Raw genomic sequence first — 14,926 nt, forward strand, 5'->3', positions numbered from 1 at the left:
CAAGACAAAACAAGGATAATGGATAGTAAAGGTAAGTTAGAGACAGAAGGAAAGTCCTAACAAAGTAGAGAAAGGCACCAAGAACAAGGAAAATGTTATGGCTTGCAAAAAGGCAGCAGAGTTTAAGGAAGCATTCTCTGAGATGGAGAAATGGGATCAGGAAGCTGGAATGAATGGTAGCACTCTTACAATGAGCCAGTAACTATTATTAAATTAAATCTATCTAACTCACTGTATACTTAAAGCCCAATAGTTCTCCAAAAGCTTTTTTCCTGTTATGAAAATACATTCCCATAGGTCCCTAATATACTTCATTTGTTTCTTTTTAGACAACACCACATATAAGCTGATGTATAATCAAGGAAAGAGTTAAATGTTGATGTACTCATTGGTATAAACTGGCAGGTTTCAGCTAGCAAAATTCATTTTTCCATTCCGACCTTTAATAAGTCTGCCCCTAATGGTACCCTTAGCATTGTTAGACTTACTATGAGGCTTTTGACTCACCAGTTACTTTTCAAAGTTAGAGTGTCTGTGTCCCCATCTAAGTACTGACTTTTAAAAAGAACAATTGAGCCGAAATCATGGAAGTAGCAGTCTTAAATGGCTAGTATCTAAGACACTATTAAAAATGAAGATTTTTGTAAATTATTTGGAAGATTACTTGGAAGTATTTTACATTCATTCTTATTTGTTTAGATCAACTTTAATAGGAACATCCTGTACTTGGTCCACTAGCTCATTTACAAATTCAGCGCATATTGTCATGTTCTTTTCACACAGTGCAACATTTTCCACCCAGAATTCCATCATCATTGGAGCTGCATAAGTCATTGATCCAGATACTCTAGTAATGACACATCTATTTTAGTGCATCAAACTTGTGATTGCATTCATAATTGTGCCTTTTAGATCTGTAACTGCCTTCTAGGTGTATCATCTTGGATGATTTAAAAAGCCATCTCAGACTGAACATACCAACAATTTAACTGATCATCTTTCCATCTTATCTGACACTTATCTCCCTTTTACTTCTACTACTGACATGCTCACTGACCTTAATAACTCTTGAGGGTATCTTTGAATCTTCTCTCTCCTTCCCTGACCAAGTCAAAACCTGTAATATTTTCCAATATTACTAAAATCAGTTTCTTTCTCATGATGGCTAAGTCACTCAGATATGCCCCATCTTATCCCATCTGGACTATTTCAGCTTGCTATTTAAAGGCCTCCTTAACTCCCACCCTTCCTACCTTCTGTCTGGTTTACACTCTGCTTGTAGTAGAAGCTGCTGCCTCCTCTCCTAAGAGAAAATAGGCCCCTTTGTTGTTTTAAAACTTTATCATTATTAGAGGGGATCTAAACAAAAAAATTAACCGATGTAAACTGCTCCTTACAGCACTTTTGCAATTAATATTCTATCTTAGTTTCTGAGATAGTAGTTTTGGAGGGATTCACAAAGTTAATACAAATTCACAAAAATACAATCAAAATTCTTATTGCATTGCGCATTGCACACTTTTAAGATGTACACACTTCCTGCACTCACCCTACTGCAGTGTCGGACTGGCCCACCTGGATACACCCCTGGTCTAAGGTTTTTGGGTGGGCCCCTGGTGTCCCAGTCCGACACTGCCCTTCTGTACAACCCAGTAGAACCCTACTGGTGTAAAAAGCAAAAGCTTGCTATAACAATCTAAAAATGCAAATATCTCAAAAACGTCTAAGAACGTCTAAGTATCAAAACTTAATCTAAATTGCACAAGTGCTCCGTGATGCATTCTGAATAAGTTTACGGATATTTATTTTTTGGGCATTTAGATCCCCTATATGCAAAGAATAACAATTTTTCTAGTATATCTCCAAACATTTCTAGCTGGAATCCTTTGTACCTCTTGCTAACACCTGGTTGCACTACCCACTTTCTGCCTTAAACTAGGGATGTACCCAATTGTACAGTACAGCAAAGTTTAGTATAGTATTTGGCTAGATATGCAAATTATGCACTGCAGTCTAAATGGATGAATAACATCTGTGTGCACTCACATTGATTGTAAGCTTTGTTAGGCAGGGACTTCCTTCCTCTTGTCTCTTAAAGGAATAGTTCAGTATAAAAATAGAAACTGGATAAATAGATAGGCTGTGCTAAATGTAATGTATAAAGGCTGGAGTGACTGGATGTCGAATATAATAGCCAGAACACTACTTCCTGCTTTGCAGCTTTCTTGGCTTCCACTGAGTGGTTACCGTGGTTACCAAGCAGTAACAAATCAGTGACTTGAGGGGGGGGGCACATGGGTCATACCTGTTGCTTTTGAATCTGAACTGAATGCTGAGGATCAATTGCAAACTCACTGAACAGTTATGTCCCATGTGGCCCCCCTTCAAGTTGCTGACTAACTCAAAGTTATAGAGCTGAAAAGCAGGAAGTAGTGTTCTGGCTATTATGTTAGACATTCAGTCACTCCAGCCTTTATACATTACATTTTTGGCTAACTAACTATATATTAGAAATATTATTTATTTTTCACAGCCTATCTATTAACTCAGTTTTTATTTTTACACTGAACTGTTCCTTTAACACTTACCACTTGTTGAAAGAATATCCTGCATAAAGTAATAAAGCTAATGGATGCTACTTGTAAACAAACAGTTGCCTTGATATTTAAAGGGAAATCCTTTGGCTATTTTTTTTAGCAATAAATCTTAAAAAAATAAGATGAAATGATTATACATTTCAACCTTTGTAGTGAAACAGTGAACCAAATACATATTTCATCTTACAAAAAGTAATTTGTTTATTATATGATTAATGCATGGATAATTTTTTTTAATCTTGCATATGGAATATGGTAATTATATAACTTGAGGAGAATCTAGTTAATTACAAATCATTGTGTATAAGATTTACTGTTTCATTAAACTTTGTGTTCACTTTGGCAGTCTATATATATTTGGGTTTGTTGTGCAACAACACCTGGAGTGCTGCAGACTGGATATTACTGGGTTAAGGCAATCAAATGGCCCAATTCCCAAGGCTGCAATAACTGTGCTAAATAAGTAATGTGGAATTTTAGGGGCATTGCCTGTATTTAGCTATTCTTCTTACAGACGCACATAATTTGCATTCATCCATGACTTTCAGTCTGAAATTATAATTTCCCCCAGCACAACATAATATTCTTAATGCAAATTCATTTTATTCTTTGCAAGAGTGGGCATACTTATGATATTTATCACAGCAATTCAGGGAATTTTTGACAGGAATACGATTTCTTTTTTTTTTTAATACTCATCCAGAAAGACTGAATAAGAATAACCAAGTGTCCAGTTTCAAAAATTTATATTCATTGAAACGTACTATTTGAAATCAGGTTTAAAGGTCCTTTCAGAATCTTTAAATGGCATGCTAATGCATTGCAATCAGTTGGTTTTTATGGGTCTCTCGCTGTGCTGTAAGAACATTACAATGTTATTTCATTGGTTTTAGTTGCCTTGCTTTGTCTTGTATTTCCTTTCAGTATGTATTAGATAGTAACGCATGTACATAATCATCTATTTTCCATTGTGCCATTTCCTTGTAGTTCGTGTGCCAGAGAAAAATGTTGGTTCATCCTTTTTATTGGAAATTCACAAAACATTACATTGTTATATATGGGAAAATTGAAATGTAAAAAGATGTTGTTAGAATGCACAGTACATGTATTGCCATTTAGAATGTTAAATATGATACAGCTACAATGAAAAATTTATATAAATAGCTAATTATACATAATTCTCCCCAGTATTATTCCTTCTAGTGCTATGAATTTGATTCAGTTGATGGATTATCTGAATGAGTGATTCTTTGGCTTGCCCTACACATTTGGGCATAAACGCATTTACAAAGCTAATATCTATAAAAAGCACTAAAATTGCTATAGTTTGGATTATGGGATAGTTGTATTTCATTTTTGTTGACAACACATACTGCACATTTCACATGTCACTGTAATCTAATCTATAGGTTATTTTATTGCTGTCCTATCTGTTTCATAGAAATATTGGATCGTGGTGTTTGGTACTGTCACTTACAGAGTATGTAATGCAGGTTCCTTTCATACTAGGGGATCATTTTAGGTCTTAATCTTTTTAATTACTTATAGATTCCCAAATGTTCATATAGCATGTGTATGTAGTAAAATAGGTACATACAATGAAATATACACTTCTATCAATCCTTTGCTCACATAACATAACATAATGTTAACTGCTCAGGAATTGATGACTTGGGTGCAATCCACTCTCCATGCAAAATGGGTTAACTATAGTGTAGTGTTGTGCTGTATAGGTGATTTCACATGATAAACAGTCACACACATGATATCACAGTCACACACAAGCCTCAGTAGAGCATGGTGCTGGAATTCAGCCCTGAGAGTAAGAAAAGTAGACAGAAGTAGAATTTTTTTTTTTTACTGTACATTGGTTTTAATATAATAATCTAATACGGAATTTCATACTTTTGTATCATGTTACAGAAATGTTCTTCAAGTGGAGAGGAGATATGAGTATAAGGTTAAACACATGTGGCTGCTCCTTGCATTTCTCTTTAGGAGGATCTTTATGAGACACCATCTATAGACTTGTTTTTGCAAACAGCATACAGTATTTGCATAAAGGCTAGTAGGAAAGTAACATGCTTGTAGTGCCTTTCTTAAGATTGTGGGCATAAAGAATAAAGAAATCACTTCCAATTAACATTTTAGACAAAACAATTTTGGAATAAATGCATTAATTCTTATGGATACATAAGGACAAATTTAGAGTGTGAGATTAAAGTTAACCTCCGTAATATTACGCTAGTCTATTCAATTCTATGGGATTTTTAGAGGTATATTTATCAAAGGGTGAAAGTTAGAGTTCCCCATTTGATAAACACACCTCTAACAATCCCATAGCAATAGATAGATAGATAGAGATAGATACTGTGATAAACTCTAATCTCACATTTTGATAAATCTGCCCCACAGTATCAAACATCTGTAGGGCCCACATGTCATGATGCAGTGCTCTGCATCAAGATTTCCAGTTGTGGTTCAGAAAAGTATAATAGACAGTATAACCTAGATAGAGCTACTTCTTTTGATTCTCTCTCTCTCTCTCTCTCTCTCTCTCTCTCTCTCTCTCTCTCTCTCTCTCTCTCTCTCTCTCTCTATATATATATATATATATGTATATACTAATTCAGAAGTGCCCACACTTTAATACTGTGAAGTCTACTTTTAATGATGTCCAATTATTATCTACATTCATAAAAGCATTGATAACATACTGTTCCACTGAAAATATTAATTATATTGATTTATGAGAAAATGTACATTGTTATATTTTCACATCTATTTCTTATGTAACCTTATCTGAATGAAAAAATATTTGAATGAAAAGCATGAGGGTGATTTAGACAAGCTTTTTGTTGACAAGTATTTTGAGATCTACTGATCACCAACTAAAGGTCTACTGGTAGATCCCGATCTACGTTATGGGCACCCCTGTACTAATTTCATGTACTGTATATAACTATATTCCTATAATAGCAAGGGATAGTAATTTATCTGCTTAGCAGAAAAAAAGAAAAGGATAGAAGAAAAAGCAAATGTATTTGCTCTTTCATAGCGCTACATGCATTCTTTCTGCCATTTTCTACGGTTATGTAATGTTTTTAAAATTAGTCAAGTCACTTAGTTGAAGGCAAGTAGGCACTTAACGAGTGTTGGAATAATTATTTGCTTAATGCTTATTATCACTGACTTATTTGTTTAGAAAGGGATTTCCAAGTAAATCAATAAACAATTGTATATGCTTCATCACAATGCTACTATTCAGTCGAAAGTAAAAGATAAATTTTTTTGCATTTCAGTGGCAGGGGTACCACAAGTACCATATAATTTGAATATCCTAACAATTTTGAATCTTTGAAGAAAATTTGAAGAACAAACAAACCATTACATTTGCTATATGTAAATTCCATTTTATTAAAACTTGACCAGACTAAGGTAATATGTAAAAAAATAAAACTCTGTACCATATTAAGTTGTCTAAAAGTGACCTTTCACTGCATGATATGTGCATGTTCAGGCTTGTGTTTGTTTTGCATGCTTTTTCCTCGTGGATCAACATTGTAAGCGGCATTGATGTTATTGTACTCTTCCACAATGCACTGCTAATTTGCTTCTGTGTAGATTGAATGGGGTGAAGACGTTGTATTAAGCTTGCAGACTAATTTGATTTCTTGGCCTCTTATATTATAATGCGGTGGTCTTTTTAAAGATGGTCGATCATTTCAAGAAAAAATAGCAGAGGCAATTGACCATGATGAACACTTCAATTCAGAACCAGAGCCCAGTGATTCAAGTACAGATGAGGAGGATGACTTAAAGAATGCATATAATGGAAGTAAATGTGAGTTACAAACTTATGAAAGTGGCTTAATGAATAAGAGTTAATTATAGTATTATCCAGTGATTTTAATTTATTTGATTTTTTAAAACACAATTAATTCTGGAGTTTGTGCAATGACTATAAGGAGTGGTAACAATAAATATCTTTAAGTAACATTTTTTTTAATGATTATTAAAACATTTTATCTTTTTTTTCTTTCAGATGTTTGTGCATCACCTGACACAGCAGCACCTGGACAGACTTTACCAAATGAAGAGGCTCAGTTGGAAACACCAGAAATAGAGGAAGATAAAGAAATTCAAAATAACAGTGTTGATTGTGATAAAAATAGTGTCCCTGATGCAGCAGAAATGGAGGAGGATGAACTTAAAACATCAAACATACATACAGATACTGAATTTATGGGCACTTCCACAATCACACAAAAACCTGATGATGACGATGTAGAAGAACAAAATATTCCTCTTGTAACAGAAGAGTTGCTGCGCTCATCTTTAAAATCTGGAGATACAATGGAAAGTGAACTAAGAGAATCAATCCTAGATAAAGAAGAAGAAGCAATTCCTGTTGAAGATGGTATGGAACAGGGTGAAATAACCCTAAATGAAGAGAATTCAGATCTTAAAGACCTTGATGCATCAGTTGAGTCATCTGCTATGTTAAATGTGGAAAACAATGACACACTGTCTGTTAATGATACCAAAGTGGAAGAAGAAGATCATATTGAGAAACATGAAACAACTGGTATTTTAACAACTGAGGAAGAAAATGTTGCAATTATAACTAATTCAGTTGAGGTAGAAGAAAATAAACTAGTTCAAGAAGCAGAACAACATGGTTCTGAAAATGAAACTGTTGAAAATAGTGCTACAAATGTATTATCTGAAGAAAATATAGATAAGGAACAAACAGAAGATGGTATACAGGAAATAGCTGATACTGTAGCTGATACTCCTAATGCAAATGAAATTATTATTGATGAGGAACAAAATGAAAATAATGATAATGAGGGTGAAGACACCAGTACTGATGCAGGCAATGAAGTAGATTTATGTACTGATATGGAAAATTTAACAAGTTCTGTCATTGAGGAAGGAGAATTGGTAGAACCTTCAGCTATTGTTAAAGGAGAAAATGAAGTTACTTCTGAGGATATAGGTGCAGAGAATGCTTCTAGAGCTGTAAGTCCTGAAACACATGATTCTACAGAGTGCATAGCAATAAAGGATGATAATTCTAATGAAGAACAAACTACTGAAGAAAGTAGTGAAAACAAAGGTCTCCCTGATGATGAAGGTGATACAAAGGAGTATGAAGAACCTGCAGACAGTGAGGCCATGGAGCACGCAGAAATAAGTGATGCAGGCAACAATGCCGATTCATGTATTGATGTAGAAAATTTAACGAGTTCTGTCATTGAAGAAGGAGAATTGGTAGAACCTTCAGCTATTGGGAAAGCAGAAAATGAAGTTACTTCTGAGGATACAGGTGAAGAGAATGCTTCTAGAGCTGTAAGTCCTGAAACACATGGTTCTACAGAATGCATAGTAACAGAGGATGATAATTCTAACAAAGAACAAACTACTGAAGAAAGTAGTGAAAACAAAGGTCTTCCTGATGATGAAGGTGATACAAAGGAGTATGAAGAACCTGCAGACAGTGAGGCCACAGAGCACGCAGAAATAAGTGATGCAGGCAACGATGCCGATTCATGTATTGATGTAGAAAATTTAACGAGTTCTGTCATTGAAGCAGGAGAATTGGTAGAACCTTCAGCTATTGTGAAAGCAGAAAATGAAGTTGCTTCTGAGGATACAGGTGAAGAGAATGCTTCTAGAACTGTAAGTCCTGAAACACATGATTCTACAGAATGCATAGTAACAGAGGATGATAATTCTAACGAAGAACAAACTACTGAAGAAAGTAGTGAAAACAAAGGTCTTCCTGATGAAGAAGGTGAGACAAAGGAGTATGAAGAACCTGCAGACAGTGAGGCACTGGAACACGCAGAAATAAGTGATGCAGGCAACAATGCCGATTCATGTATTGATGTAGAAAATTTAATGAGTTCTGTCATTGAAGCAGGAGAATTGGTAGAACCTTCAGCTGTTGTGAAAGCAGAAAATGAAGTTGCTTCTGAGGATACAGGTGAAGAGAATGCTTCTAGAGCTGTAAGTCCTGAAACACATGAATCAACAGAGTGCATAGTAATAGAGGATGATAATTCTAAAGAAGAACAAACTACTGAAGAAAGTAGTGAAAACAAAGGTCTTCCTGATGAAGAAGGTGAGACAAAGGAGTATGAAGAACCTGCAGACAGTGAGGCCGCGGAGCACGCAGAAATAAGTGATGCAGGCAACAATGCCGATTCATGTATTGATGTAGAAAATTTAATGAGTTCTGTCATTGAAGCAGGAGAATTGGTAGAACCTTCAGCTATTGTGAAAGCAGAAAATGAAGTTGCTTCTGAGGATACAGGTGAAGAGAATGCTTCTAGAGCTGTAAGTCCTGAAACACATGAATCAACAGAGTGCATAGTAATAGAGGATGATAATTCTAAAGAAGAACAAACTAGTGAAGAAAGTAGTGAAAACAAAGGTCTTCCTGATGAAGAAGGTGAGACAAAGGAGTATGAAGAACCTGCAGACAGTGGGGCACTGGAGCACGCAGAAATAAGTGATGCAGGCAACAATGCCGATTCATGTATTGATGTAGAAAATTTAACGAGTTCTGTCATTGAAGCAGGAGAATTGGTAGAACCTTCAGCTATTGTGAAAGCAGAAAATGAAGTTGCTTCTGAGGATACAGGTGAAGAGAATGCTTCTAGAGCTGTAAGTCCTGAAACACATGAATCTACAGAGTGCATAGTAATAGAGGATGATAATTCTAAAGAAGAACAAACTACTGAAGAAAGTAGTGAAAACAAAGGTCTTCCTGATGAAGAAGGTGAGACAAAGGAGTATGAAGAACCTGCAGGCAGTGAGGCACTGGAGCATGCAGAAATAAGTGATGCAGGCAACAATGTTGATTTATGTATTGATATGGAAAATACAACTAGTGCTGTCATGGTAGAAGAAGGAGATGCACCAGAAATGGAAGAATCTTCAGATATTGTGAAAACAGAAGATGAACTTAATGCTGAAGCTATAGGTGTAGAGAGTGCTTCCAGAGCAGTAAGCCCTGATATAAATGATTCTAAAGAGTGCATAACAATAGAGGATGCTAAGGAAGAACAAACTACTGAAGAAAGCAATGAAGCCGATGGTGTTTTTAGTGATCAGGATGGTAATCAGGGCATATCTGATGTAGAACATAGTGACCCAAGCACTGAAGAACATTCATCAAATGACCCAAGTCAAGAGATCGTATCTGCACCTGAGGATTCCAGTCTTGATACCCAACGTGAATCTGCAGATGTTAAAGACACATCTGGGGATATGAACTCTAAAACAGAAGGTGAATCTTCAGACCAAGATAATAAGCATTTTGTAGAACAATCATCAGAAACTAAGGGGGAGTCAAGTAGTGTTAATGAGGAGACAGCTGAAACAGGGGATGTAGATATTACTGATCTTAATAATGGAGCTGAAAAACAAGAAGAAGACATGGATGCAAACAACATAATAGAACATATATTGATTAATAGTCTTAATGAAACAGATGTCCATTCTGTAGACACGAATGAAGAAAATAGAGAGCCAGTAGAAAATGCAGACTCCAAAGAGGATGCTGTGAATCAAATTGTGGATGAAGAGGAAATTAAGGATATTGAACCACTCGAGTCTGAAATATCTCAGAGTGAAATAGCAGACAATGAAAAACCTGATATTGAGCAAGAAGAATATGTACAACTAGATACACCAGTCACTGAATTTACAGAAAGTTCAGAGAATATCGAAGAGTCTCTTAATAAAACAACTGGAGAAGAAGAAGAAGGAGAAGTAAATGAAACCAACCAAGAAATTATTCTTAATGATTCAGAAAATATGAATCCAAATGATCAAACGGATGAAGTCCTAAATGTGTCAGCAGCTGGTGAAGAAGAACTAGAAAATGTAAATAGCCTACCAGACAATGAAGTTTCTCAAGCAGAAAATGAAGATCCAATATAACAAAATCATCAGATGAAGATATTAGGTAATAATTTTACCAGTACTACCATACTACATCCCCCAAATATGAAATATTTTAATATACTTTAAAAACAAACGTAGCAAACATTAACAATGGTCTTTATTTTGGAAATGAAGTACATGTACTATATGTGACTTCTTATCTAGAAACCTGATATTCAGAAATTACGGGATGTTCATCTGCCATAGAATCCATTTAAAGAAAAGAATACATTTCCAGTGAGCATTTTGGTAATAATAATTCTATAAATTATTTCCTTTTTCTCTGTCATAATGACAGTAACTGTTCCTTGTATTTAGTGGTAACTATGCTACATAAATGCATATTGGTTGCAACACAATTCTATTGCATTTTGTTACTGTTTAATTTTTTTTTAGTAAATTTATAGCACATTTTGGTTAGTAAACAGATCTCATTATATTTCCCTTTATTACCCCAAAGTATATTTGCAATGCTTTCTTTATCATGGCACAAGGACTTTTTCTACAGTGTTGTATAGGAAAGTACTAAGGGGCTCAAAGTAGGTAATCTGTTTGTGGTTATAGTTTCACTGCTTGCCATATATACATTTATGAATAAATAATTATGTATATAACCACTGGGAGTTAAAAAATGGAGTACACTGTCCTGCTTAAATAATTTGAAGATGAAAGCCTTACTACCAAAAAAAAAAATCTACTTTAATACATGTGTAAGAACTCAGAAGAAAATATAACTTTGCCCCCATAGTACCTGATATCACCATTCATGGAACAGTCTCCCCTGCTTGTTCTGGCACAGTCTATGCTAAATGTAACACTGATAAATCTTAAAAACAGTCCCTTATTAACTAAAAATCAAATACACTAGTATTCCAATTGTATTTAGCACACATTGCTTCTGCAAGTGCTATAGTCAAGAAAGTGGAGAGAATAATGTCTGAACATTTAGAAGCATGACAGACAATAATGGGTCCCTGAAAATGAAAAGTGGCCTGTCTAGTTATAAATTCTATATGGTCCATGTGATTTTAATTTGTTGGCCTGTTCCACCAGTTCTAACCAGTCCACCAATCTTAGTAAGTGAAGGCCAAAATAATTTGGTTTACTTTAAATGCATGTATTTTCTAGCAGTTTTTGGTTTAAGGGTTTGAAATTGATTTTACTTAAACATTGTTCTCCAGCAGAATAAATATAAAAACTATATTTATTTAGAGGTATTTAAATAAAAAATAAGCTAATCCATCCAAAATTGAGAGGATTCATAACTAATAACATCATATTAAAGGAATCTTTGCTCTATCTGTCTTCACCTAAAGCTCACTTACATGAGTGCTGCAGAGAAGAGTAGCAAGATCATATGCCATCACTTACTATTATACATTATAAGGTTTGTATACTTAAATCCCAAATTTCTTTATTCCATTTTGGACTTTTCCAAATCGTATCCTTTTTTCATGTAAGGTTAATGAAGAAATAGCTTGCTGCGTAAGTTCAAACAGAAAAAAGTAATATTTAATGAAAATAATTTAAAATATTATTTAAAAATTGTAAAAAAGAAACAATTTGTCCTTGTTGTAGAGTGATCACAGACAGTTTTAGAGCTTCCCCCATTTCCCTATTTTCCCCCTATTTATCATTTCCCCATATTTATTATTTCCTCCTATTTTCTGCTTTGACATCTGATACATGAATATGACTTAATTTGCTATATACAGGACACACAATTTAATATGACTTTCCTGGTATACTTATTAATTCTTGTTATTAACTGACTTTTTTAAAATGAAGAACAGGTCAAAGGCAATCCTGGCACCTTTTGTACCACTATTATCATGATGCTTAGGTAATTTAATCAGTAATATGGGGTAAACAAATCTTTTACTTCTTCAATATTCCAAGTTCAGAACAAGAAAATAAATGAACACTCTTTTTTCTTATTCACATTTCACACACACAATTTTAAATCAGTACAACAAAGACTCCTTAGATGATCAATGGAAAAAGCAGTTAATAAACAAAGTAATAGATCTATAATGTTGGTGGTTGCTTCCATAGCAAGTACATCTCCAAACAGTGAGCATTTAAAAATACTAGCAAGTTTTATATAGGGCAGTAAATACTTTGCATGTACCAGCCATCTTCCACTATATGTCTGGTCTCAGATTTCTTTTTATCAGTCTACTTTATTATATTACACGTATATCTGTTATAAAAATACCACAAAACAGAAGTTATTCTATCCTTTGGTGTGAATTCTTTTAGAAAAGATAGAGAATTTTGCATATTTTGCTTTTTACATTATGTATAATAAATATTATTGTTCATTACCAATGATACTTTTCACAATATATTTTACTATTGTATTTGAGAGGTGTACCTTAAAGTAAAGGCACATGACTTTTTTTGTTTACAGTTTCATTAAGAATTCTTAAATTTATGGAAAGAAGATTTTTGGTCTATATTTATATACTTTGGAAAAAAAAAACATATATATATATATATATATGTTACAGAATATATATACAGAATCTTGCAAGAGATGACAAGAAAATGTTTCCCTGAAATGATTAAAAATTGAAATAAAACTATATAACACCAAATGGAAAATTATTAATTTGTCTCAATTTTTATGTCCTTTTTTTGGTGTATTTTCTTTTTGTAGTGTGTATGCTATAAGCTTGGTGGCTCTGATGTGTTCAGCCATCTTTCAGTCGTTGTAATGAAAAACCCAGCTGGTCTACTGAGTTTAATAGAGCAGATAATATGCAGTAACTGTTTTCAAAAGCTTTATCAAAAAACAGTAATTTCAAATAAAAAACATCACACTTCCTAGAAATAGTGCAGAATTTTGTAGAAGTGAATGTTATATGTAAATCCTTTTAGGGCACTTTCATTTCCTGGTGTTATTACCCCTTTATTTTTTTAACTTTATTCAGGAATCAGTCAATTAACATTTATTTCATTTTATCTGCCTTTTAGCCAATAGAAATACTTATTATATTTTTATATATTTAGTATATTTTCAACTTATCACTTGTAGTCATAGACCTGCACATTTGCCATCTGAAGTAGGGATGTCATGAATGTCTTGGAGTATTGAATTATAAGTAGCATGACTTATTATATTTGTACAGTGGTGTTGCAGTTACATACATAGTTACATAGTTAAGTTGGGTTGAAAAAAGACCAAAATCCATCAAGTTCAACCCCTCCAAATACATACACTCTCACACTGATTTTAGTATCACTATAGCCTTGGATATTATGTTTCTTTGCTTGTCCAATAAATCATCCAAGCCTCTTTTAAAGGCATTAAAAATGATGGGGGTGCAGTAAGGAATTCCATGAAAAACAGGTTAGATGAGGTAGTGGGCATAGTATTGGAAAATGGGGGTGAAGATTTGGTTGTGGATACAGGGAGGACCACATATTAACAAAGTTCTCACACTGGTACCAGTATTAAAAGACTGTTTTCAAATGTAAGGAGTAAAATTGGAGAGCTGGAGTTGCTGGTACTGGAGAAGAAATATGATGTGGTTGGTGTTTTGGAGGGACAGAGGCAATAGAAAAGAAAGAGGGGTATGTCTGTTTGTTAGGCAGGATTTAAAAGCTAATATAAAGGAGGAGGTGATGTTAGAAAATGAGGCAGCTGAAGCCCAATGGGTGGAGCTCTTCACTGACTGAAAAAGTCCAGCAAATTAATTGTAGCAGTATGCTATAGACTCCCTAATGTCAAGTCAAGTGGATTTTATTGTCATTTCAGCCATATACAGTAAATAAAGTACATAGTAGAAATGAAATGACGTTCCTCCAGAACCCCCCAGTGCTATACAACAACTCTAGTACACGGTCATGCTGGGCAAAGTGGACATTTCAGTTCCTTATGTATGTGAAGAGTTGGAGATTAAGCCACACGCATAAAAATTGTTGTTGACTTGACCATTGGCACTTTCATCTGGTATGGAAACTATGGATTGGAGGAAAGCTGATTTAATTCCAATATCTAAATAGGGATTACAATCATAGACTGGCAATTATGGGCCAGTGGTGTGTGGGCAAATTATTTGAAGGCTTGTTAAGGTATCACATTCAACATTTTGCCCTGGTGAATGACATTATGAGCAGTAATCAGCATGGCTTTATGAAGCATAGGTCATGTCAGACAAACTTTTTATGATGAGGTAAGTAAGATGCTTGATGGGGGGGGGGCAGTAGATGTGATCTATTTGAATTTTGCCAAAGTGATTTATGCAGTGCCCCTTAAATGACTGCTTTCTAAACTAAGGGCTGTTGGGCTTAATGAAGACGTTTGCACATGAATAGGAAACTAGTTTTGTTGTACGTCTCTGCACTCTCTCCAGCTCATTAAT

The 14,926-nt window shown here is 34.4% G+C and overlaps 1 protein-coding gene across 2 annotated transcripts in view; it reads left to right on the forward strand.

Moving 5' to 3' along the window:
* erich3.S (glutamate rich 3 S homeolog) overlaps positions 1-13,209 on the forward strand; it is a 53,761-nt gene extending 40,552 nt beyond the window's left edge. The window contains exons 14-15 of one of the 2 annotated variants that reach the window (XM_041561328.1): positions 6,310-6,441; positions 6,643-13,209. In XM_041561328.1, the coding sequence (XP_041417262.1) occupies positions 6,310-6,441; positions 6,643-10,553 (4,043 nt within the window). In that variant the 3' untranslated portion in view covers positions 10,554-13,209. The remainder of the gene's footprint in view (positions 1-6,309; positions 6,442-6,642) is intronic. The other variant, XM_041561329.1, reaches the window with a different exon arrangement.
* The last annotated feature ends 1,717 nt before the right edge of the window (positions 13,210-14,926 follow it).

This window comes from Xenopus laevis, chromosome 4S (genome assembly GCF_017654675.1).
Source record: "Xenopus laevis strain J_2021 chromosome 4S, Xenopus_laevis_v10.1, whole genome shotgun sequence".
Taxonomy (NCBI): domain Eukaryota; kingdom Metazoa; phylum Chordata; class Amphibia; order Anura; family Pipidae; genus Xenopus; species Xenopus laevis.